The sequence below is a fragment of the Hevea brasiliensis genome, chromosome 11, assembly GCF_030052815.1.
Source record: "Hevea brasiliensis isolate MT/VB/25A 57/8 chromosome 11, ASM3005281v1, whole genome shotgun sequence".
Taxonomy (NCBI): domain Eukaryota; kingdom Viridiplantae; phylum Streptophyta; class Magnoliopsida; order Malpighiales; family Euphorbiaceae; genus Hevea; species Hevea brasiliensis.
Window position 1 is genome coordinate 7,190,318 of NC_079503.1, and position 27,048 is coordinate 7,217,365.

At 34.1% G+C, this 27,048-nt stretch overlaps 2 protein-coding genes across 2 annotated transcripts; one reads left to right on the forward strand and one right to left on the reverse strand.

Moving 5' to 3' along the window:
- Positions 1-878: 878 nt before the first annotated feature.
- Positions 879-2,711, reverse strand: LOC110663806 (protein FAR1-RELATED SEQUENCE 5-like). The gene is made up of 4 exons (XM_058130111.1): positions 2,326-2,711; positions 2,148-2,268; positions 1,746-2,048; positions 879-1,514 (listed from the first exon to the last, which is right to left on the reverse strand). Exons 1-4 carry the CDS (start codon positions 2,709-2,711, stop codon positions 879-881), a joined length of 1,446 nt encoding a protein of 481 aa, XP_057986094.1.
- A 3,562-nt stretch (positions 2,712-6,273) lies between these two features.
- On the forward strand, positions 6,274-6,882 carry LOC110663805 (uncharacterized). The gene has a single exon (XM_021823225.2). The coding sequence runs from the start codon at positions 6,274-6,276 to the stop codon at positions 6,880-6,882; it is 609 nt and encodes a 202-aa protein (XP_021678917.1).
- Positions 6,883-27,048: the final 20,166 nt, after the last annotated feature.

The following is a 27,048-nucleotide window of genomic DNA, read 5'->3' on the forward strand; positions in this document are numbered from 1 at the left end:
ATTATTGAATCTTAAATCCTATGGGCCATACAAAATTATGGAGCGCAATGGACAAGTAGCTTACAAACTCTAACTTCCTACATCATGATAAAATACGTGATGTGTTCCATGTCTCTCACTTAAAACTTGCCCACTCTAATATACAGTGCAATTTTAATAGCTAGATGTTGTAAAATCTATTGTAATGGGCGAGAATTGAGTGAGAATTGGTCACAAGTCTATTGTTGCAATTGTACACATGGTTGAGTAGTTAATCAACTATAATAGTTAGATGCACTACCATGTAATTCATTCTATGATCCCATTATGGATGCAAGCAAATTGAAGAAGCTAAGAGCTAAAGCTATCAGATGTCAATTAAACAGTGTAGTAAATAAGATGGCTAGAAATAGACTAAAAGTTTTATTATTTGGGATTCAAAGCAGTAACAAAACAACAAAATACACCATAACCAAATCTAATTTTGAACATCATGTGCTCTATAAGGTCAAATTTAGATTTTCGCAAGTAAAGTCGCTACCAATGCGCACAATACTTTGATGTTGGCTCGTTTGCATTCCATCTCCACTATGATTTATAGAGGTACCAGGATAACCATGTGCATTTTCCTGTCAAAGAAACCAAAATGGAAAAATTAGAATTCCTTATTAATGAACTGCTTAAAAAAATTAGTAATAAACACCTAATTAACTATCCAATTGTAATTAACAGGGAAGTTATATTATTATAACCTGAAGACTATTATTTTGTGTGACGATGTTTGTCATTCGCACTCCACCACCTACACTCGTGCCGCGTCCACATCGACCTCTCCTGCCTCTACTTCTGCCATGGTTACTCCCTCTATGTAATTCACGTCTTGAACGGAATTGATTGCTTCATGGCCTACCATGGCTGCGAGCCTCATGTGGATTCAAAATAGCAACTGAACTATCAGAATTTGCAACACCAACATTTTCTAAGCCTACTTCAGAAGCTAACAATCCATCATTCCATTCTGATAAATTCACCTTCAAAACTCGAAGCTGCCTTTTGACATACTCCATTTTTTGTGTGTTGCCAATAATAATGTCATTTATTTGCTCAAAATCGCCCTCAAGTTCACGGTATTTTTTGTATTCCTCTGTCATCATGGGATAGCCTCCGGCAAAAAACTTTTTATTATATGGACGGTGCACATCTTTTCTCCACCTCCTAGGTAAATATCTTTCATTAATTACCTCAATGCCTTTTGTAATGATCACTTTTAAGATGTGGCAACAAAGTATTCCGCTTGAATCAAATCTTCTACATTTGCAACTGAAATATTGTCCATTTTCTCTATGCTCAACATTGTAGACAAACTCCTTGTGATACCAGTAATTAATTATGCACCTCTCAAGTATATTGTATCTCTCCATCCCATGCTTATTGCTCCCTTCATCCTCATTTAGAATTTTCACATCGCAGTACCATAGGCACTTAATCTGCTCTTGAACCAACTTGAACATTTCATGAGTGAATGCATGTTGAAACTGTTTTTCCCATCCAAATTGGGATATGCAATTAACAATCCTATTTTTTTATATGAACTCTGAAAGCAACTCCTTCTCAGTCTTCCCACATATGGCCATCTCATATTGTTCGACGAATTGCTTCAATGTGCTTCTTGAGTTAACATAACCATTAAAGTAAGCATGCATCCCCTCGTTTCTTTGAGTAGACATCATTCTGGCCTAGAACACGTGATTGAGATAGATGGGTACCCAACTCTCCCTTTCAAAATAAAGCTTCGTTAACCATTCATTATTTTCTAGTCCATACTTGGTCAGAAACTCATTCCAATTTCTTTTAAACATCTCAATCGTCAAAGTGTCAAATATTAAAGCCTTAAACTCATTGGTTGCTTTTGTAAAATCTTCCACACCCTTAAACTTCTTTGACAATTTGCTAAGGATATGCCATAAGCAGAATCTATATCTTGTTTCAGGCATTACTTCCCTGATAGCAGCCCATAATGCTTTCACATTGATCAGTGAGAATTGCATGGGGATGAGTGTCTCCCATTGCTGAAAGCCAAGTTGAGAAAACCCATTTGAAAGTCTCTACATCCTCATGGGACAATAAGGCACAACCTAGTAGAATAGATTGGCCATGGTGATTAACACCAACGAATGTTGCAAAAGGCATCCGGTATTCACAAGGTAAGTTGTGTCAAAGTATATAACATCATGGAATTCCTCATACGCAGCTTTACCTCGTGGATGAACCCATAATATATTTCTAAGCCTACATTACCAATCAACATCAATCGCATAGAAGAAAGTCCTTTCTATTACTTGCAACCTGGAAAAGAGCTTTTGGATGGACTCGGCGCCACCTTCATCTAGTCGCAACCTTCTCCTATTATAAATAAAATTTCTGCAGTCTTTAGGCAAACATCCCATCTTTTCTAGACCATCGGATTGTACTTCTAACAATCTAATGCTCTTAAAAGGCCTTATTCCAGCTATATCATTGGCCTCTAGTGATCTTTTCACACCATCAGTCAAACACCTGTGACGAGCCATAAACCTCGACATAAATGGATCCAATTGGTGGATATGGTTAGTTACGACTCGTCTAACAACCCATAAGCCATTGTCTTTCAAAGTAGCGTTTATTCTTGCAGGACAATTCACCAGCTTAGTATATTTCCCACCATGTGGTTTATTTCCCTTGTCACAGGTCATCAGCACATATTTAGGAAGTGAACCATTGCCTTTAGAAGTCGATCTTATTACAATTTAAAATCCTTTCAACCTGGCATGTTCCTTGTAGAAATTAACTAAATTGTCCATAGTTGGAAAATGCATCCCACTTTTTGGACCTTCCTCCACATTGTAAGCAATTTCATCCTCATGAATGTTTGAATGCTGGCCATCGCTGCTTGACTGAGATTCTTGCATCGTGACTTCTTGATCAGCGAGGGAGGGTGTGCCATTGATGCCATTGGAAGGTTCATCGCTCAAAGAGTTTTCATCAAATAGACTGTCATCATCTCTAATCCCTAATGTATCATACAATTCTCTCCGTCTTCTCTCATTCTCAACCTTCATTTTCCTTAATCAATACCATAAGATTCACTCACTATAGCACAAAATCTTAGACGATATGGTATGATATTGTATTAGAATGGAATAAGATGGATCATTTTCTTTCTACCCTAATCTATGGATGAAGGATATTTTCTTTATCCTTAAGAGATGAAAATATGATTTAAATAGAAAAATACGAAATTAATTGTGATTGGTTTAATTTTTGGATGGATTAAATATGATTTGTTGAGTTTTTGGTAGAATATTATTGGTTGAGAGATTGGTGAGAGGTATTGATTGATTGAAATTTTGATGGGATGTGATTAGCTTAAATTTTGATTGGATGTAATTGGTTGAAAAATTGGTGAGAGTTGATTGATCAAATAAAAGGAGGACTATGATTGGTTGAGTTTTGGAGAGAAATAATTTTGAAGGGAAAATTAGATTAGTTTGGAGCTTAAATTGTATAAGGGCAAAGTAGACATTATACTTTATTTATACATTTTTTGTAAGCTAATTTTTGTTCCGGAGTGAATTTAATAAGCATGCTAGACTTTGGAGTACGGACACTGCCTCCCAAGGCCTGTCTCATTGTGAACCAACACGTTCTTAAACCAGAAGAATAGGCCCAAGTCCATTTAAATCCAAATCCTAAAATTTAAAGCACATCCCCATGACCCACGCCAACCATATTCTTAAACCAACACTAAATGCCCAGAACTTCAATTCAGTTCCTGATCTCCTCAGGAGGATCAATCCAACGAACATGGACAATCTGTTGCAAAATTGGATTCACGAATAGAATGGTTGAAATAACAAAACCAATTTATTTGCAACAAATTAGTTAGCCCTCAACTCTGTCAAATTATGAGTTATTTATTTTTTTTTTTTAAATTACTAGAATTGTATTTATTATAGTGGGCTTGAAATGGAATAGCAGTTGGCAAAGCTAACGCGAGGTTTTATTAAATCCTAATCGGAGTTAAGTGGGTTTCTTGTAAGCTAAAATTGTGATTTATTGGATGATAAGTTATAAGTTTCGTGTGTGTGCATAATTTCTCCACCGCCAGGATGAGGCTTCCTCAGTGTATTTTGTACCAAACGAAAGACGCGCTAAGATATGCCAGACTGTAAAATCAGATCAAATTAATTGTTGTGTGAATCACGCGGAGCCTCTTCTGAGTCTTCCTCCCTACACACCTATCATGCCATAGTACTTTTACTTTTCCTTTAGGTTAGGTATGATTTTCAAAAGTTGGCTAAATTACTTACAAATATAATTCAAACAAACACCTCTTTTTTATTTTTTTTTATCCAATATAATTTATTAAAATTAAAAATTAAAATCACTAAAAATTGATTCAGCTGTAAAGATTCAACTAACTCTGTTATTAAATTGAGATTTTGAATTTTTCTAATTATTTCTTTTAATGAATGATATGTAAATTTTATTATAATTAATATTTTAATTTTTTTTAAATAAATAATTATTATTTATCCAATAAATAAGTTTATATGCTTTGGCATTTTTAATAAATTTAAAATTTATATATCTATATAAAATAAGAATATATTTTCGATATTTTCTTCTATAGTATTGTCATGTAGTTAATACATGACAGAATTTAACACGTGATATTATCTTTTATAGTATTGTCACATAGCTAATACGTAGCAGAATTTGATATTTGACATCTTTTTATTATATATAAGTTATAAATTATTTAATAGTTACTCTATTAATACTATAATAAGTAATTATTATTATTATTATTATTATTATAAGAAACTTTATATAATATATATATATATATATATTAATTATTTTTATTATATAATTTTTATTAATAAACTTGAGAGATAAAAGTAATAAAAATAAAATTTAAAATAATTAATAAATGAATATGACACGTGACATTTTATATTATATATAATTAATATTATAATAATTAACTATTATTATAAAGTAATTTATAATATGTTAATATATATATTAATTATATATATTTATATCTATATTATCTTATAACATTATCTACTTAAATATCTCCTATATTAAGCCTATTTATATATAATTAATGGATAATTTATATAATATTATTTAAATAATTTTATATTATTATGCTCAAAAAATATTATTTAATTACTTATCTAACTCTCAAAATTTAACAATTAATTTTAAATATATAAATTACAAAATAATAAAAATATATTAATTAATAATATTATATTTAAAATGAATTGATTATAATTTTTTAAATGAAAATATATTTTTATGTTTTATTTTACTTTTTATTTATATAAATTTTAATTATTTAATATATTAATGTAAGTTTATATTAATAATTATTTTTTTTAACATTTTATATATTTTTAATCCAATTTAGAGATATCTCTTTTAATAATTTATATAATTTTAAATTTATATTTATTGTATTATAATTAATTAACGTTAATTATAAATAAATATATTAATAATTTGAATATAAAAATTTTAAAAATTAATCGATGCGCGGGCATTTATCTAGTGTTAAAATCAGAAATACAAAGTACAATCCTCTCAGAGTTTAATGATGGTAAAATCTTTGAATTCAAGTCAAATTGATCCTAATGTGGATCACATGCCAACAAATAACGTTACTGTGACTCATCAGCCGAGCACATAAACACAGCTTCATTGACCCTCACACGCCTCAGTCACACATTTACAACATGCAATAACTTAAAGGTTAAAATATAAAAAAAAAAAAAAAAAAGTTAACGTCACGCGATAAAATTCTTCAGTCCTCACAGGCCTTCTGCTTTTTCACACGTGTAAGTACCGTCACCTCACAGTCACGTTTCTGTACTTCACTTGTTTATCTCTCTGTCTTTGTCCTTTCCGTTTCCTTTTCTCTCTACTGTATAGCGGTCAGCATCGAAAGAGGATATGTGACGAAGACGAGACCCACTCCTGACGTTACACGTGTTTTTTAAATAAGAAAAATCGCGAGTGCATAATTTGGTATATAATTTGGATCTACCTCAGCAATAAGCATCTTTGTTCTTCGATTCTGGGCATCTCTTATCAGATCCCACCACCCACTTGCTTCATCCAACGGCTCTCCTTCCATCTTACCTGCCTTTATATCCCCACTTTCTCTCCTCGCCTCATTCACCCCTCCACAACCTTGAATGAACACACCTTAACCCTCCAGTAACGGACCTCGAAACCACCATGAACGTCTTGGATTCTCCTCTTGAAGCTTTGGCTATTAATTATGTGAGCTTTGGGATCTTCACCGTCGTCAATAATCTATGGACATGGGTGGCACTTATAACGGCGGTTGTCAGCTTCTGGAAAATCAGAAACGCCGGTGTCGCTGGAGCCTCCACATTCTCCTTGAAATCGGAGCAACTTTCTTCAGCTAATTGCATTGACGTCCGGAACGTAAATGAGCCTAAACCGGTTGTCGAAACATCCGTACCCGAGTCAGCTATTCAGCCACCGCCGTCACCACCACCATCATCTGCAAGCCCAGCTACATTTTCATCTGTTTTTGAAGATGACGGAGTTACGAGAGGGAAGTTTGTAAAGTATTACGTAGATGAAAGAGAGAGTGATGATAACGGAGACGATGAGTTAACGGTGGTTGGAGAGTGGGGATATGGAAACAGAGGTTGTGGAGAGTGGTCGGAGAGCTGGGAGAGAGTGTTAAGGATGAGAACGGGGGACATGGGATGGTACATGTACCAGGATTTGACGGCCATTAACGGCAACGTCGTTAGGTTATGGGATGGGATTAGGAGGAGGAGAAGTCAGGCTGTGGTGTATGGTAACTGGTAGGCGATTATACACAGAAGCTTTTTTCTGGCTTCTGGATTAAAGTTTATAAATGTAAATATATATTGTTGGATTGACCAAACCTTGTGTAGCAAAATAACGCTAAATGTTGCATTTTTTGTTATGCTATTGACATTTGGGTTCAGAAAAATTCTGAAAATCATGTATTTAATAGACAATCACATTATATATCTTACCATCACACCAAAATCATATATATATATTTTTTTTGGAAGCATATTCATATCTGCTTGATGAGCTCTTAATTGACTTAATTGGAAATTTAAATGGGTTTGATTCGATGATCTCGAATTAGCTAGCTTACCAAATGTGAGGAATCAAAGGCCTTAGTTTAAGCATAGAATTTTATCTCATTAAGGCAAAGTTAAATGATGATATGTGCATTAAAAATAATCCAATAAGTTAATGTAGTTGGGAAAAAGGAACCAAATTTTTTAAGAGCAGTGGGGTGGGTGCGGTAGCCAAAGGACAACTATGAAATAATATTTAAAATATCTATCATTAATTGGTACCCAATTAATTAAGATCAATATCAGATTTTGATATTTGAATGAAGAAACCTTCCTTGAGATCCCTTGTCACAAGCAAACAAAAAATTTCCATTTTTTATATAAGCCATAACATCAGGTGGTTAATAAATGTATAACAATTGGGTAATAGTTTATAATTAAAGAAAAAAAAAATAGAGAATATATGGATGTATTTAGTCCATGGCTTTGCGTACAGCACATCAATGTGGCCGCCAGTCTTGGCTCTTTGGTAGCAAAAATGGGCCATGAGGAATTTGTACAAGAAGAACAGCCCGTCTCTATGGTCATTATCCTTGAATCATATTCGCATATTCTTATTTATCAGCAGCAGCCTGCGGCCATTTTATTTTCGAAGGTGAAAGATTAAAAAAAAAAAAAAAAAAAGTCTTGCACATAAATAAGTGTAAAATTAAAATAGTAAGATATAATTTTTAATTAAATTTAAATAAAGTTATTTTTTTAAAAAAATAAAATATTATTTTTTTAATAAAAAAATTAAAATACTAATTTTTTCATATCCATATTCTTCAATTTCTTTTTTAATTTATTTAATTAAAAATAATAAATAATGTTTAATATTTAAAAATTAAAAAATAATATTTTATTAAATGATAATTTAAATTAGAAAAATTTATGCGTTTATTTAACCGAAAATTCAATTATGAACTTATTTAAATCATTGGGCTTATTTAATATTTTTTTTTTTCGAAGATTAACTATCTTATGTGGGGATACTATACAGTACTCATTTCCAATGACATCATGCCGCGATTCCTCTCTACAAATGCATAGTCTCGTCAGTCTGGTTCCAATCTTAATTTGTTTTGATTCAATTATTAGTCTGATTGGCCCTGAATATCAGAATATGAAGAATCATTAGCTCTGTATATATATATATATATATATATATATATATATATATATATATATCTATATATATATATATATATATATATATATATAATGAGAACAGCCAAGAATATGACCAATAATTTATTTAAAGTGTTCTGAAAATATGTTATTATTATTATTATTATTATTTGATATCAAAACATGATTCATTCTTGGAATCAAAACATTTGAAGTCTCCGACCAATTATTTCACTTGTAAAATGAAATCTAATAAATAATTTAATTTTCTAAAATACAGGGGTCAAATTCTTTTAGGCTTTAAATGGAACACTCTCACTTTTGGGTTAATTACCAAAAAGGGTAAATCAAAAATAAAATTTTATCAAAACAGGTAAGTTTAAAATTAATTACTAAAAAGGGATAAATTATGCTGAGCTGGACGGACTGAGTGCGAGACGCTACCTATAATAGCGTTTTTAAGGCCTGGACGCCATTTATAATAGAGTCATGATAGAAAGTTTGAAAGGAAAGCTAGACGCTATTCAAAATAGCGTCTAGCATTTCTTTAAATAATAAAAAATTAATTAAAAAAATTTAAATGTTAAACGCTACTTACAATAGCATTCAACTTTTTTTTAATTTTTAATTATTTTATTTTATATTTTAAATAAAATATAAATATTATTTTAATAAATAAATTTATAATATTTAATAATATATATTATAATATTTTTATTATAAATATTATTTTTTAATTTAAAATTAAATTAAAATTAATAAAATAAAATATTAAAATTAAAAAAATAAATAATTAAAAAAATTTAAGAAAAACTGGATGCTGCTATAAGTAGCGTCCAATTTTTCTTTAAAATTTTAATTATTTTATTTTATATTTTAAATAAATTAAAAATATTATTTTAATAAATAAAATTATAATATTTAATATTATATATTTTAAATTTTTATTATAAATATTATTTTTTAATTTAAATTTAAATTAAAATTTAATAAAATAAAAAATTAAAATTTAAAAAAAATAAATAATTAAAAAAATAAATAACTTGTATCTCTACTTGACATGTTCTGATGTTAATTACCGGGTGTCATGGGAAAGAAAATATGAAAAAAAATGTTAAAAATTTAAAAATTATAAGAACGGGTGAGTTGAAAATACAAACGTGAGTCAAAATAACATTTTTAGTTAGTACGTGAGGCGAAAAAAAAAAAAAAAAACTGGACGCTACTTATAGTAGCATCCAAATTTTGTTTTAATATTTTTTAATATTTTAATTTTTTATTATAAAAATTATAATTTTTATATTTTATATATTATAATTTTTTATTATAAAAATTAAATTAAATTACAAATTTTTTATTATTATATTATTATTTATTAAAATAATATTTTTATTTTTATTTAAAATATAAAAGTAAAATAATTAAAAAATTAAATAAGAAATTGAACGCTTATTTAATTTTTTATTATAATAATATTTTATATTTTAATTTTTTATTTAATTAAAATTTAATTTTAAATTAAAAAATAATTTTTTATAATAAAAATATTATAATATATAATATTAATTATTATAATATTAATTATTAAAATAATATTTATATTTTATTTAAAATATTAAAAAAATTAAAACAAAAGCTGGACGCTACTATAAGTAGCGTCTATTTTTTTTTTTTTAATAGCTTTCGCACGCTATTAAGAGTAGCGTTTTGAGGATTTAAACCCTATTATTAATAGCGTTTTGAACATTAAAACACTACTAATATTAGCGTTTTTACGTTCCTGACTTTTCTCACCCCGATCAAGTAAATTTTTCACATCACACTCAATTTTGATAATTTTTATTTCTACATTACTCTTGTACGGTCAATTTCCCTTCACCTGTACATTCTCACGATAGTCTGGGTATATCACGATGTTTTATTACTTTCCAGCTTGCCAAACAAAACCATCCTTGCCAATTCACTTTCTCACTTGAAAATTATTAATAGTTCATTTCCCAATTTGTAGGCCAAAGCTTGCTTCTGCAAGGCTGCAACATTCAATACTTGCCTCTCTACTTGCCAGTTAAAAAGTTATATCATTGAATACTTAACTGAAGTAACAGGAGCGTCCATTAAATTGATAGGGACCCTTTCCTCTTGCTGCTGCTCAAACCCACTTTTCTAACATTGCCAATATCATTGCAACTCAGCTTCACATGGGCAAAAGCTTCCTTCCTCTTTCCAGCCAAATCTGCACGAAAGCTTGTCTCCTTAATTATAAGCACACTCTTGTTTTCAGTACCCTAAACTTGAAACAACTCCTCTTAAGGTTTTGGAAATGGGGGTGTGGCTTTGCTGTCCACCTTCCAAACTTTCTACCCTTGTATGCCAACACAATTTATGTTCTGTATGTAATGTGTGCTTTGAGATTACCAAATTTGATTCTTCAATTATGTTCTAATAATGGCTCAATTATGACCAAATTATGCAATGTTGATGATTATACAGCATCCAACGTTCAAACCAAATATTTCTAAAAAGAAAGATCTGAAACAGCAAGCAAAATGAAACCCTTCAGAAGCGTTGGCAGATATTAAAATGTAGTTGCGGTAGGCGAGACGCATAGCTAAACAGGGTGGTTGTCCCTAGCTAGAAGGATCCTTTTGTATCTTTTATTCATTGATGATGCTGCTACTTTATTACATATACAAAAAAAAAAAATTGCCTATTTGCCAACTATATCTCTAGGATGTGACTGATTCATGTTAATGAAAGCTTCATGGTGTAATTAGAAATCAATGCAAGCTATCATTTCCTCCATGGGACCAGAAGAACTCCCTCCTATCAAATGTTTAAACATCAGTGCAAAAGATTAAATTAAAAGGTCTTTGAATTCGGTGAACTGAGAAAATCTCAACAAACAAAATGGGCAGTACGCATTGGCACTAACTCCAAATTTTGGCCCTGGTGGGGCAACTCTGTCCATGGCACATGCCCTGTTTCAAAGTTGGAGGAAAACTCATGCTTTTTGGATCAATTGGGCAGGTGATATATTGACAAAGATGTTCTGAGGTTGATCAATAGTTTATGCGAGATTAATTGGCTTACCTTGGCTTCTATCCATGTGCGGTGAAAGAAAATAAAGCTCAAGAGAAATGAACTTTTATTAACTGCAACTCATGGAGGGTGAGGATGTAGAGTTCAAAAGATATTAACTCTTGCGTATGTAGTGAAGATATCATTTTAGTGATTGTGAAGTTAAAGTAATAGATATTTTAGATATGTTTAGACTTTAAAGAATAATGGGAGAGATAAATTATTATATTTATTATGATGTTAATTATGGTAGAAATTTTTGTTATTTTTTAATTTAAAAATATATTAGAAATGAAAAATCATTTGTTTTGTTTTTAATTTATTTAGTTTTTAAATTTGTTTCTAATTATAAATGTAATTAGAAATATAATTTATTCTGTTTTTAATAAAAAAAAAATAGATTTATCCATTTTGAATGATAAATAGACTTTTTCCCGTTTCTGGTAAGAATTTTTTTAAAAAAATTATGTTTAAAAACAGATTTTTTTTCCTTTTTTAATTAATTAATATAAGTGAAAAAATAAAAATTATTTATTTTTAAATCATTTAAAAAGGAAAATAATAACTTACTGATAAAAATTAAATTACTAATAAAAACATATTATAGAAATATTATTGCTAATATTATAAAAAAAATATAATAATATTAAAAACAAATTACTAACAAACATTACAAATAAAAAATTATCATTAATATATTACAATAAAAAATAATCAATAAATTACTAATAAAAATAAATTAGCCAAAATATTACCCTAAATATATTATAATAAAAATTACTATTGTACTAAAATGTGAGAAAGGGTTATAAATAAAATAAAAAAGAAAAATGAAAGAAAATGAAAAATGAAATAAAATGAAAGAAAAGGTGAAAGAAAAGGAAAATGAAATGAAAAAAATATTAATAATAAAGAAAAACATAAGAGAAAAATAAAATGAGAAATAAAATGAAGAAAATGAGAAAAAAAAAAGAAAATAAAAGAAGAAATGATATAAGAGAAAAATGAAATGGAAAAAAAATTAATAAAAAAGAAAATAAATGAAATGAAGGATAAAATAAAGAAAATAAAAGAAAATAAAGAAAAAGTAAAATGAAAAAAAAAAGAAAAATGAAAGAACGAGTGAGATGATAAAAAAAAATATTATTTATAGGCAATCTAGAAAAATATTAAGAACAGATTGTAAAATCCATTTTTAAATAAAATAATAGGCCGAATCCCATCAATAAATTATAAATGGATTTTTAAGTTTGTTCTAAAATTTAAACATGTCACGACCCGATCCTATGGGCCGAACTGATATTAGGATCTGAGCCGGTATAAAGCTCCCAAGGCCTATAGTAAATTTTACTGTTCCTAAACCTATGACCAGGCCCATAATTTAGGGCCAACCTGCATATAAAAATAATTTAAATTAAAATATTATAATTTTATTTCGGACCAATTTAACCCAATAGTTATCAAAAACTCAAATTAGGGGAGCCCAGATCAACCCAGTTACATTAATTACAAATTGTTTAAGTATCATATAAATCTTTATTTATTAATCTCAAGAATTTAAATTAACACGATTTCTAATAATGTCCATATTATTACTAACACATACAGAGTTCTAGATTTTAAATTTAGAAAAATAATAAAACAATTAAATAACCGACATTAAACCTACAAGGAAGAAAGCAGGTTGCTCTGTAAAAGAACTCCTCCTGTAGCCTGAAAAAATAGGTGAACAGGAATGAGCGTTCAACTCAGAGAGTAAAATACTAATTTTAACCACAATTTCTATAGCTATCTAAAGCTAATACATTATAAGGAATGGAATGCAACATCATCATAAGTTTCATACAAATCATATCATAACTGTAAAAAAGTAATTTAGAGCACTCATACACCCAATACTGTTCAAACAGTACATATATGAGAGCTGATCCTCTATACAACTCTCTTAATCCAACCTCTGCCAGCAAGTCTCTCTCAAGCCTCACTTTCACTTAATAAACCAAATGCAGAGTCCCAGCAAGTGTATCTCAAGTTGTATCTACTCCGACTTATCCATAAAGAACTAGGTCCCAGCGAGTGTCTCTCAAACCGTGTCTACCGGTCCTGTCCATATCCACTACCATACCACACACACACCAGCGCACGCACATTGCTGTAAATTACCACAAACAACATCCATGGCACTTCATCAATTATGAATGCAATATAAAACATACCTAGTGTTTAATTACATAGATACATATTTATAAGTGATGCATGGGCATGCTTGAACATATAATAATATCGAAATTATAATTGAAATTAATATTTTACTCACAGTATACCAGAGACGATGGTAGAGGTTAGGTGAAAGAAGATGGTTAACCCTAATCACCTACATAATTTTACTGTGAATTTATTAGTGTCAATTCAAATAAAAATAAATTTAAAGAAGCAATCCTAATTTATGCCGAAAATTCGGCAGAGTTTTTTCTATACCTAGGACCTGCCCAACCTGCAACAAGATTCAAATAACACTTCTAAATTCTCAATTTCCACAATCACATCTTATTAACATTATATGGCCCCTCCTGGGCCCTCCAAATCAGACAATAGTCATAAACTTGAAAAATTACGTTTTAGTCCCTATAATTGATATTTTGTAAAAATTCACTCAAACAAGCTCTAATTATAAAATTTTGCCTTGAGGTCCTTAATAAAGTTATAAAGCTATCGCAAAAGGAATTATAATTTTTTAATCATCCATGAATATTTTATTTAAGAATATTACTCAATTCCATAAGTTTCCAACAGCTATCATATTCTTAATTCAACCCAATTCAATATTCACATATTTAAACCTCTATTCTCAAGCTTCAACCAATCATATAAAATTTAAACATCATAATCTCAGGTAATCTTATATGCTTATATGCTAAAAATCTAACTAAAATCCATCTATATTTTTCAAAAATATTCTACAAGCACTCAAAAATTCAACAAACACTATAGAATATCTCCAAATAATTTTACTTTCATCATATATTTTTCTTTAAAATTTTTTCCAATTTTTTTCTGTTTAAGAAACACTGCATTTATGCTCCATAGACTGAGAAATAATGAAAATAATCTTACCCAAAGCTTATTTGTGTTTCAAAAATTTTAAAAATTTATGAGAAAGCCTCTAGAAGTTGAATCATCCCCAAAGCTCGTGCGGGGCCACCGTCGAAACCACCGCGCACGGTGGCCGGTCACCAATCGCCGGTGACATCTGCCAGAACTGGTTACACCAAAATGTTTCTCTCCTCCTCCTGAGTTCATAGGTGGTCTTGGAACGTCAATCCAACAGTCGATTGTCGAAAATCTCACCAAAAAGTCAAAAAAGTTGATTTTCTCTCTCCTCGCCGATGCCGAAAACAGCCACCAAATCCGGCGAGGCCGGTCTCATCTGAAAGATCTGACTATTAGGAGTCCATAGCCGCTGGAATCGCTCCAATCGGACGTCGGGATAGCCGAATACGAGCTTTTAAAGTTTTGAAATCCATTTTTCTCTCTCCTGCCTTGCCGCCACTGCCGTCGCCGCTAGAGGTTCATTGGACGTCGGCTGGAGGTCGCTGATAATTGCTGGTGCTGCCTAGGGTGTCACCAGCCAGTGGGAGGGGTCACCGGAGCAAGAAAAGGGAGAGAGGGAGAGAGATGAGAGGGAGAGTGGTGGTGGTGGTGGTGGTGGAGGAAAGAGAGGGAGAGAGAGAAAAAAATCAAAAAATTTCTTTTTTTTAAACTGCCGCAGCAGCAGCAGTAGCAGTTGACAGTAGGTGTAGCTACATGCCACTGTCACCTCCCAATTCTCCTTTTTTTTTTTTTTTGAGTTGTTACATTATTCTCCCCTGAAGAAAAATTCGTCCTCGAATTTTCAAATAAACAAGGGATAAGGAAAGAAGGCTATTGGGATAAGTATGAGCATTTACTCCTCCAGCTAAGCAAAGATGGTTAAAACGCTCTATTCTCCAAATATAGATCGCATTCCTCTGCTCTCTAATTTTCACCATAGTGCTCTAACTGTCTTCATTTTTTTTTTCTAGAGATGCTTTTATCTCTTAACTATTCATTGACCATTTTTCTGACATCTCAAGTATTCACTATACCTCTCTGTACTTGACTTAATGTCTCTTAAATTTAATCAACCTTGGCGCTTACCCCTCGACCTTCTGCTTCCCAAGGACATGACTTATGTTCCTTATCCTACAATGTTCTATAAGATGTTTCCTGTAGCACCTACATAGGCATTTTATTCTAAATCTTTACTTGTCCTTTGACCTCAATGGTTAGCACCTATGCATCTTCTTATTTTCATGATACTTCAAATCTCCAATCTATTTGTGTCATTATTAATATACTTAGACCAACCTCTATCCATCTTATGTAACTAGTTAGGTAGAGTTCCCTCCAAGGGCTAAGTGTGCCATTTATCAACATTGGACAGTGAACTAGGTCTTTTCTCTTATATGATAAAAGTGTTTGTATTCCCTGACAACCCAGTTCATACAACTTTATCATTTCCCACTCCTCCTCTGGAATCGAAATATCCTGACTTCTTCCTAAAGCTTCTTATTATGTGATGTACTTCTTGACACATTGACACTTAGGTTGAGATTCCACTACTCCTTGAATCTATTACCTCACCATAACCTGTTTTAAACATCCCTTGGTGTGTCCCTAGCAGACTTATTCTTTCTTATTCTCATCACTGTAACTAAATCTATTGAGCTCTTCTCCTGTCCTTTGGATCTTATCCACTTCCTTTTTCCATTTCTGTTATTTTTGATATCCTTTCAACCTATTGTACTTATTCTTTAACCTTTGTACTCTCTCATTGTTATACTTTTTCCTTCAAGAATGTCCATCCCATCATCTGTAATGGCCTAGCCCACTAGTAATATTGTCCGCTCTGGGCTGAAGCCCTCACGATTTTAAAACGCGTCACTAGGGGTTACGAACCACCAACTTATAAACCCAATATCTCTCTCGTGTTTTGTCGATGTGGGATTTGCCTAGGGTGTTACAATCCACCCCCCTTATGGGACTCAGCGTCCTCACTGAGGTTTGCCCCACCATCGTTCAAGGTTGCACACGGAGCGGCTCTGATACCACAAATGTAATGGCCCGGCCCACTAGTGGTATTGTCCGCTCTGGGCTGAAGCCTTCACGGTTTTAAAACGAGTCACTAGGGGTTACGAACCATCAACTTATAAACCCAGCATCTCTCCCGTGTTTTGTCGATGTGGGATTTGCCTAGGGTGTTACATCATCAACTTTATCGTTCTTGTTATTTCGTAGTCCTATCTTAATTACTAGTTCCATTACTCTTGGAATTCTAACTTTACAATTGACTTCTACCAGCACATTCTTCATATTATGTAACACTTGTAATTGCCCATAGAAAATTCTTCTTGTATCTCATTCCCGGTTTGACCATTAGAATATTACCATTCCCTACTATCCTTTGTAGGAAATTGCTCATCATAGTTAGATAGGAGCCCTTAAAACTATAAGTTCCACCCGATCTACCATGGCTATGAGATATATGTGCTATGCCATAATTCCAGATAAGATACTTCACGTGTTCATTCTCCTTAATATGACCACATATACTGTTTACAATTTTCCAAACTTCAACCTTAAATTTACCCATCAGCAACCATTTCATCAACTGAAACTTATCCACAAATAGTAATTTCTCCAGCTTATAGTTCAGAAGGATTGCAAGCCCTGGTATCTAATTTGATTTAACTCCTGTCACTACTCTGATCATCCTTTCATACTTAACATTAGGTATGCATTTACTATCATTCTCATATCAGGAGATTGTGTATGAATTGGTGCCTACCAAACTCTCAAATAATTAGGTCTCCTTGACTCGGTCTATGTTCCTTATATAACCTTCTAGAACCAAAAGCTCGAGTTAAACTTGAAGAGAACGAAAAATATCCTTTTATATTCAACTACGCCCGATTGTCCATATAATAACGTTTAACCTATGTTTCTTGGTCTTTCTCTTCAAATTTCATCATCTCCTAGCACAATTGTGCTCTACTTATAAGGTATCATTTGCATTGTGCCATTGTCCTTCCTGACATAATATTTTATAATTTAGTAACTTTACTTATACTCGACCTATGATTCATATCTATCATCCTTTATATTGTGCCCTTAACTTTTGTTGAATCCTGAAAGATTTCTCTTACTAATAGATTCTTCCAGCACTAATTCTACTCTTATCTATGGTCATTAATTTGATTCTTAAACTTTCTAGTAATTTATAAGCACCCATACTTGTCGCTTTTCATTCTACCCCTACTGTTGTTCTGTCATTATTGCTTCACTGCAAAGTGATTCTGTTGATCACACTAAAAATGTTTGTCTGACATTCATAACGAACCTCTAACTACCTTCTCACTATCTCAAAAGTCTAACCTAAAGCCTATGTGTCATTATCTATCATTCTTTTCCTCTCATCATACCTATTTGATCCCTTAGATTGACTTTTATTCAACTTACTACTTAATAACTTCTTTTTCTCTGCCTTATTAGATAGTCTACAATATCATCACACACCTTCTAGCTTTTTTTCATTATTATTGTATTCCTCGCCTAATCTTCTTGATACTGTTAACAAGTTAAAGGAATCTTGCCCCATTGCTATCCACTTCACTTTAGGAATAGGGAATAGATAGAGTATGATCCAATCATGCAAATCCAAGCTCTATATTCTAGCCCATGGCACTACCTCAACTACATCATGCTATGAGTATCACATTGTGACACCCTTTACCCGTCTACAGTGTAGCCGAGCAAGTTATGCCACTCAGTGTGTCGGAACACCAATTCATGTTTCAATTTCAATTAATCCCTTTTTATTCATTTATTTATAATTTTTGATAAATCTAAATTTTTCCGCAAATTTTATAGAAAATCCGGCAGAGTGCCGGCTATAAATTGGAAAACAGTTCTTCTGAACCTGTTTAAAAACACTTCCAATATAATTATAATCTCAATCTCAGTCAACCACCAACATTTTTCAACAATTTCTCAAATCAATTCGGTATCTCAAAATTCACATTCATCTCATATCACACCCAATTCAATGAGAAATACTCATATTTATTTCTGAACACAGCTCATAGGTAATTACAGCAAAAATATGATTATATGTGTTTATAATATAATAACAAAAGTTTACAAATACAAAAGACTTAGGTAGCCCAATGTCCTACCAATGCACTGCAATTTGTGAGGTGACTTTGAACTCTGAGTGCAGATCTGAAAACTCACCCTGTATGAGGTCTGCTGGACTCTCCAGCTATGTCTCCAGTACCTGCGCGTGGCAAAAGCGACGCGCTAAGTAATTCTGCTTAGTGGTGACAATATAAAATAAAATAAAATAAAATAATAACATGTATGCAGAATGTATGTTTACATTTTTGGTAGACTTAATTTCAAATATTTATTGCAATATTATTTGATTAAAGTTTGGTAAGATTTATTAATATTGCCCGAGTAACCTATACTAGTTGACTGGACTGGATAAACGGGTAAACTGGCACTAGGTATCAAGTACCTCGGGCCGTTACACTATCGGTCACATATGTATCTCCCGGTGTGCAACAGAATAGCTAATAAGCTGTAATAATTATCGGGGATTAAACCCGAGCATAACAACTCAATATCATAGCCAAAGGCTATTATGTCACAGAATGGCATGGAAAGCCATGAAATACAGAATGGCATGAAGCCATATGCAGTACTGCTAATAGAACCCTATTGGCATGCCAATCTATCCAAACCAATCACATTAGGCCTACTAGGGCATTTAACACTTTTTATTTATGTAATTCTTTGAAATTGAATTTTTATGATTACTATTCATTTCATTGGTCAACCAAAATGTTGACTTTTGCATTGGCAATAGGTAAATTAGTTTAAATATCATCAACATACCACATTTTTCATTTTAAACTTGTTAGTATTGGTTGCCAATACCATCTCTAAGCTTAATGTGAATTGGACAGAATTTTCAGTTTTCAAGCTTTGGGTTTACTGTTCCATTAGTTACTGTTTCAGTGGGAATTTGGAAAAATGATAAACATGAAAGTTGTTACTTATTTTGTCTAGTTGAATTTGTTTTTTTGAATCACTCCATTTGAAGTTTTGTAGCTTAAGTTATGGTCCAAAAACCACAACTGGCCGAATTGAAATTTTTCTGGACTAACCATATCTACAGTGCAGTGAATAGTGATTTCAACTCACTTGTTGGATAGTTTCTGGTCATAATTTGGGTTAGGTTTCTTCATGAAAGTTGTTGGTCTATATCTCAGCTTATTGTGGGTAAAATTTCAGGTTAATTGGACCATTCTACACTGAGTTATAGCCAAATGACCAAACATTATTCATTTGGTCATTCTACAGAAACAGACTACAGGTCACCCGGATTGGGGCAAGCTTTTGGCCTACTTGGTTTGGTCTTATGGGCATGGTTTCTTCACCAAAATTGTGCCATTATGTGTCTAGTTTTATGTCCAATTGGCCAAACACCAATTTAACCTCTACAATTCAAGTTATGGCTGCCCAAACCTGCTGGACTCATGTCCAATTCTGCAGGTCACCTAGGGCAGCCACACTAAACCTAAATCCTATCCCTCAACACACTTCATTTTTGGACTAAATGGTCACTAATTGACCATTAATACCCATTTTTATCATCACATGGTCAAAGTCCCATTTTTCCACTCCAAACCCTAACTCAACATTTCAAGCCATGCACTAGGATTGCATTTCATCAATCCACATAAAAGAGACATATTGTGGGCAGCCATACTACCCTTTTTAACTTCATTAAAATCATCACAATATTGCCCAACCAAGGCTGCCAAAACTTAGGGTTTACATACAAATGGTACTCCATCAATTTCCTTATCATTTGCACTCATTCATAATTGTTAAACATGAATTTAAAGTGAAATTTAAGTTTAAGTCACTAACCTCTTTTAGCTCAAATCCAAGCCAGCCAAAACTTTAATTTTTCTTCAAAATTTTGCTGCCCAAAAGAATCTCCAAGGTGTAAGAAGATTTTTTTGTATTGCTAGATTAGGGTTTTGTTGAGTAAAAGTGAGAGAAAGCAAGCTTTAAAAGCTTGATAATGGTGAGAATGGGAGAGGGTTCACGGCAAGGAAGAAGAAAGGGAGAGAGGGATCTGTTTTTTTTGTTCATTTTCAGCCCATTTTGTCTCTTTAAGATAAGTTATGCCATGTGTCACCATGTAATTGGGTGAAGGCACACTAATGACATCATGTGATGTCATAAATTCTCATTTAATTCTTTTTTTTTTCTTTTTTACTCATTTTCAATTCAATTTTTAGTAATATTTATTCATATTTTATGTCATAATAATTATTTACTTAACTGGACAAGTCGGCCAAAAATCATCTCTAAAGACGAAATGACCAAAATGCCCTCTGTTTGGCTTAACGGGCCAAAATTGTCTGTACCGATTGAAAAATTTTTCTAAATATTTTCTTGGCATTCTAATGCCATAGGAACCTCAATGAACCTTCTGTGGAGTCCCAAAAATTATTTTATGAATTTTTCCCCAAGTCTAGGGCTCCTAGTTGCGAGAACTGCAACTTCTCACTAGGTTACCCATCGCTAGGGCACCGGCTCATTTAACTTGGTTGTATTTTATTTCTAAAATTTTTTCTAAATTTTTCTTATTAATATTTGAGTTAATTATGGTTTCTCACTTTAGTTTAAATATTTTTCTGGACGTTCTAGCTGTCCGGCCCGACACTGGTCACTGAAACAGTAAACTGTACGGACTAGCTAAAGTGAGGATGTTACAACTCTTCCCCTCTAATTTAAATTTCGTCCTCGAAATTTACCTGATGAAAACAGTTGAGGGAACTGTTGCCTCATCGTCTCTTCACTTTCTCAAGTTGCCTCCTCGATGTTGTAGTGCCTCCAAAGCACTTTCACCAGTGGGATCTGCTTATTTCTCAACTCTTTCACTTCCCGAGCCAGGATCCGTATGGGTTCTTCTTCATATGTCAAATCCGGTTGTACTTCAATTTCTTCCATCGAGATGACATGTGAAGGATCTGAGCGGTATCTTCTTAACATAGACACGTGGAATACATTGTGGATCTTGTCCAGCTCTGATGGTAAAGCTAACCTATAGGCCACTGGACCCACACGTTCAATGACTTCATATGGGCCAATGAACCTAGGGCTTAACTTACCTTTTCTTCCAAACCTTAGTACCTTCTTCCACAGTGAGACTTTGAGAAACACTTTATCGCCAACCGCATATTCTATTTCTTTTCTCTTTAAGTCGGCATAGGATTTCTGTCTGTCTGAGGCAACCTTCAGATTGGCTTTGATTAGTTTTACCTTCTCCTCAGTCTGTTTCATCAGGTCTGACCCTACTAGTTTATCTTCACCCAATTCAGTCCAGCACACTGGAGTTCTACATTTTCTCCCATACAATGCTTCATACGGGGCCATTTGGATGCTAGCTTGGTAGCTATTATTATATGCAAATTCTGCCAGTGGGAGGTATCTATCCCAACTTCCCTCAAACTCAATGACACAACTCCTCAGCATATCCTCAAGGACCTGACATATATTTCACATTATTATTACCATTTCAGTTCAATATGTGTATTAGTTTAATTGGTTTCAATTGTTTACCTAGATTACTCTTTCTGATTGCCCATCCGTCTGAGGATTGAAAGCTGTGCTGAAGTGGAGTTGTGTACCCAAGGACTCATGCAACTTCTTCCAGAATCTCGATGTAAACCTTGGGTCTCGATCAGATATGATGGAAAGTGGAATTCCATGCAGTCTAACTATCTCACTGATATACAATTCTGCTAACTTCTCCAGTGAGTAGTCAGTCCTAACTGGTAGAAAGTGTGCTGACTTCGTCAATCTATCTACTATCACCCATACTGCATCATGTTTCTTCTGGGTGAGAGGTAGACCACTTACAAAATCTATGGTGACCCGATCCCATTTCCATTCAGGTATGCGTATAGGCTGTAGCAAACCTGATGGAACTTGATGTTCTGCTTTGACTTGCTGACATGTCAAGCATTTAGTCACATAGTCAGCTATGTCCTTCTTCATATCAGGCCACCAATACTGAAGCTTCAGATCATGATACATCTTTGTACTTCTTGGGTGCATAGCATAAACACTGGAATGTGCCTCTTTTAGAATACTGGCTTTCAATTCCTCATTATCTGGTACACATACTCTTCCTTTGTAGTACAGACACCCATCTGCTTTTACCTCATAGTCAGTTACTTTTCCCCCTGAGATTTGGCTCATAATAGCCATTAACTTTTCATCTGCCTTTTGCCCATCTAAAATCTGTTGTAGCAGGTTTGGCCTCACTTGCAACTCAGCCAAAATAGCTCCATCTCGAACCAAAGATAGACGGGCATTCAATGATCTCAAAGCTGTGATGGATTTTCTGCTCAAAGCATCAGCAACTACATTTGCCTTCCCAGGATGGTAGTTAATTACACAATCATAGTCCTTCAGGAACTCAATCCATCGCCTCTATCTAAGGTTGAGCTCTTTTTGGGTTGGCAAGTATTTCAAGCTTTTGTGGTCTGTGTAAATGTAGTACTTTTCACCATACAAGTAGTGCCTCCATATCTTCAGTGCGAAGATAATTGCTGCAAGTTCTAAATCATGGGTAGGGTAATTCTGTTCATGTGGCCTTAGCTGCCTGGAAGCATAAGCGACCACCTTCCCCTCTTGCATCAATACACACCCTAACCCATTATAAGAGGCATCACTGTAGACCACAAAGTCCTTTCCCGACACTGGCTGTGTTAACACTGGTGCCTCTGTTAACATAGCTTTCAACTTCTCAAAACTGGTCTGACACTTGTCATTCTAGTCAAAACTGACATTCTTGTGTAACAACTTGGTCATTGGAATTAAGTAAAATCCATTCACAAATCTTCTGTAATACCCAGCTAGCCCCAAGAAACTTCTGACCTCAGTTGTATTCCTGGGAGGCTTCCATTCCATCACAGCTTCTATTTTCTTGGGATCCACTCTAATCTCATCAGCTGACACTATGTGTCCAAGAAATGCAATCTCATTCAACCAGAAGTCACACTTGGACAACTTAGCATACAGCTTTTTTTCTCTCAAGGTTTGCAAAACAATCCTCAAATGTTCATCATGTTCTTCCCTGGTCTTGGAATACACCAAAATATCATCAATAAAGACCACTACAAACCGATCTAGGTATGGATGGAAGATACGGTTCATAAGGTCCATGAATGATGCTGGTGCATTTGTTAGGCCAAAGGGCATCACCAGAAACTCATAATGCCCATACCGAATCCTGAATGCAGTCTTTGGCACATCTACATCCCTCACCCTCAACTAATGATACCCTGATCTGAGATCAATCTTAGAAAATACTCCTGCTCCCTTCAACTGATCAAATAGATCATCAATTCTAGGCAACGGATATTTATTCTTTACAGTTACTTTATTCAACTGCCGGTAATCGATGCATAGCCTCAAAGTCCCATCCTTCTTTTTCACAAATAGCACTGGAGCTCCCCATGGTGACACACTAAGGCGTATAAACTCCTTATCAAGCAACTCTTGCAACTGAGTTTTCAACTCCCTCAATTCAGTGGGTGCCATCCTATAAGGAGCAATGGAAATGGGTGCTGTACCCGGCATTAACTCAATAGCAAACTCGACTTCCCTTTCTGGTGGTAAACCAAGCAACTCTTCAAGAAATACATCTGGGAAGTCTCTTACTGTGGGTATATCACTCAGGTTTGGCTTAACTTGCCTAGTATCAACCACGTGTGCTAGGTAAGCTTCACAGCCTTTTCTCATCATTCTTCTTGCAACTGTGGCTGAGATAACATTGGACAGGAAATCTGTCCTTTCACCCACAACAGTGATCTCATTACCCTCAGAAGTTTTCAGAGAAATTCTCTTCAATTGATAATCAACTATTGCCTGATGACGTGACAACCAGTCCATTCCCAAAATCACGTCAAACTCGTGGAAGGGCAACTCAATTAGATCTGCCGAGAATTCATACCCCTGAATCCTTAACGGGCAACCCTTGTACACTTTGTTCACCAGTACACTGTGGCCCAACGGATTAGTGACTAGAATGTCTTGGTCACTCTCCCCTACTAGTATCCCCCTTTCTACGGGTAGGTTGATGCAGATGTATGAATGAGTGGATCCTGGATCCACCAATGCATGCACAGATGTATTGTAGAGGGAGAACTTACCCCTGATGACGTCCGGGGCATCTTGCTCCTCCTGAGCTCTCATGGCATAGGCTCTGGCAGTGGTCCGCCTCGTGCCTCTCGCTAGCTCGGATCTGAGCCTCGTGATGGTCCCACCGCCTCATTTGCTAGATTTCCTACCCCTTTGTGGTGCAGAGCAGTGTCTGCGCTTGTGTTGGAGCAGCTGTAGTAGTTCTGCGTGGACAGTTCCTCAACTGATGCTCTGTTGAACCACACCTTAAGCAGGCACCAGTCACTCTCCAACACTCCCCCTTATGCCATTTCAGACAATGTGGACATACAGAAGATGCTGGGGCTGGTCCCCTAAACCCCATCCCTGGAGAGCTACCCATTGATGGTGTGGACTGACCTCTCCTAGGGGTGAACTGTGGCCTGGGCCCTTGGGTCTGACCCTGACTTTGTGGTTGACCTGAACTCTGTGTAGGTGGACCTTTGAACTTCTTCCCAGGTGCAGGAGATGAACTAGACTGACCCGGGCCCCTCTTCTATTGTCTCTCTCTTCTAGTCTGCTCACTTATTCTAACATTTTCAACTTTTATTGCAGCTTCCACTAACTTGGTGAAGTCTGTGATTCCCAAGGCAGTGATCATGATCTTTATATTGTCATTTAATCCTTCTTCAAATCTCTTACATCTTTCAGCTTCATTAGGGACTATCTCCCTTCCGTAGCGGCTCAATCTGACAAATTCCTTTTCATACTCGGCCACTGTCAACTGTCTCTGCCTCAGATTAATGAATTCTCTTCTTCCCTCTTCTAGGTATACACTACCCACATATTTCTTCTTGAATTCGGAGAGGAAGAAGTCCCAAGTTATTACTTCTAGTTGCACTTCACTAGACACCGTATCCCACCATTCATATGCATCATCTTATAACAGAGATATGGCAGCTTCTAGGTTTTGCTCTGGAGTGCAGTGGAGTTGTTTTAAAACTCTGCCTGTTCTGTTCAACCAATTTTTGGCTGCAATAGAATCATCTTCTCTCTTGCCAAAGAAGTCCACTACTCCAAATTTTCTCAATCTTTCCAGGTGTGATTTCGGTTGTGGAGGTGGTGGTGGTGGTGGCATTACCCCAGCCATTTGTTTGAAGAATTAGGCCATTTGCTGGAACACGGCCTGTGGAGGTTGAGCAGGCTCTGATGGAGCTGGTGGAGCAGGTTCTCCCTTACCCCCAGTCTCAGCTACTGCAGGTGGAGCTGAGATGAAGGGTCCATATCCTATTTAACAAAGACAACAGATCTGTATTAGTGTCACCTCGACTCTTACAAATGCAATGCATGGTATAGACTCAATCTAGGCCCAGAAACGCCTAAATCGTGCTCTGATACCACTAAATATGACACCCCTTACCCGTCTACAGTGTAGCCAAGCAAGTTATGCCACTCAGTGTGTCAGAACACCAATTCATGTTTCAATTTCAATTAATCCCTTTTTATTCATTTATTTATAATTTTTGATAAATCTAAATTTTTTCGCAAATTTTATAGAAAATCCGGCAGAGTGCCGGCTATAAATTGGAAAACAGTTCCTCTGAACCTGTTTAAAAACACTTCCAATATAATTATAATCTCAATCTCAGTCAACCACCAACATCTTTCAACAATTTCTCAAATCAATTCGGTATCTCAAAATTCACATTCATCTCATATCACACCCAATTCAATGAGAAATACTCATATTTATTTCTGAACACAGCTCATAGGTAATTACAGTAAAAATATGATTACATGAGTTTATAATATACATAACAAAAGTTTACAAATACAAAAAACTTAGGTAGCCCAATGTCCTACCAATGCACTGCAATTTGTGAGGTGACTTTGAACTCTGAGTGCAGATCTGAAAACTCACCCTGTATGAGGTCTGCTGGACTCTCCAGCTATGTCTCCAGTACCTGCACGTGGCAAAAGCGACGCGCTAAGCAATTCTGCTTAGTGGTGACAATATAAAATAAAATAAAATAAAATAATAACATGTATGCAGAATGTATGTTTACATTTTTGGTAGACTTAATTTCAAATATTTCTTGCAATATTATTCGATTAAAGTTTGGTAAGATTTATTAATATTGCCCGAATAACCTATACTAGTTGACTGGACTGGATAAACAGGTAAACTGGCACTGGGTATCAAGTACCTCATGCCGTCACACTATCGGTCACATATGTATCTCCCAGTGTGCAACAGAACAGCTAATAAGCTGTAATAATTATCGGGGATTAAACCCGAGCATACCAACTCAATATCATAGCCAAAGGCTATTATGTCACAGAATGGCATGGAAAGCCATGAAATATAGAATGGCATGAAGTCATATACAGTACTGCTAAC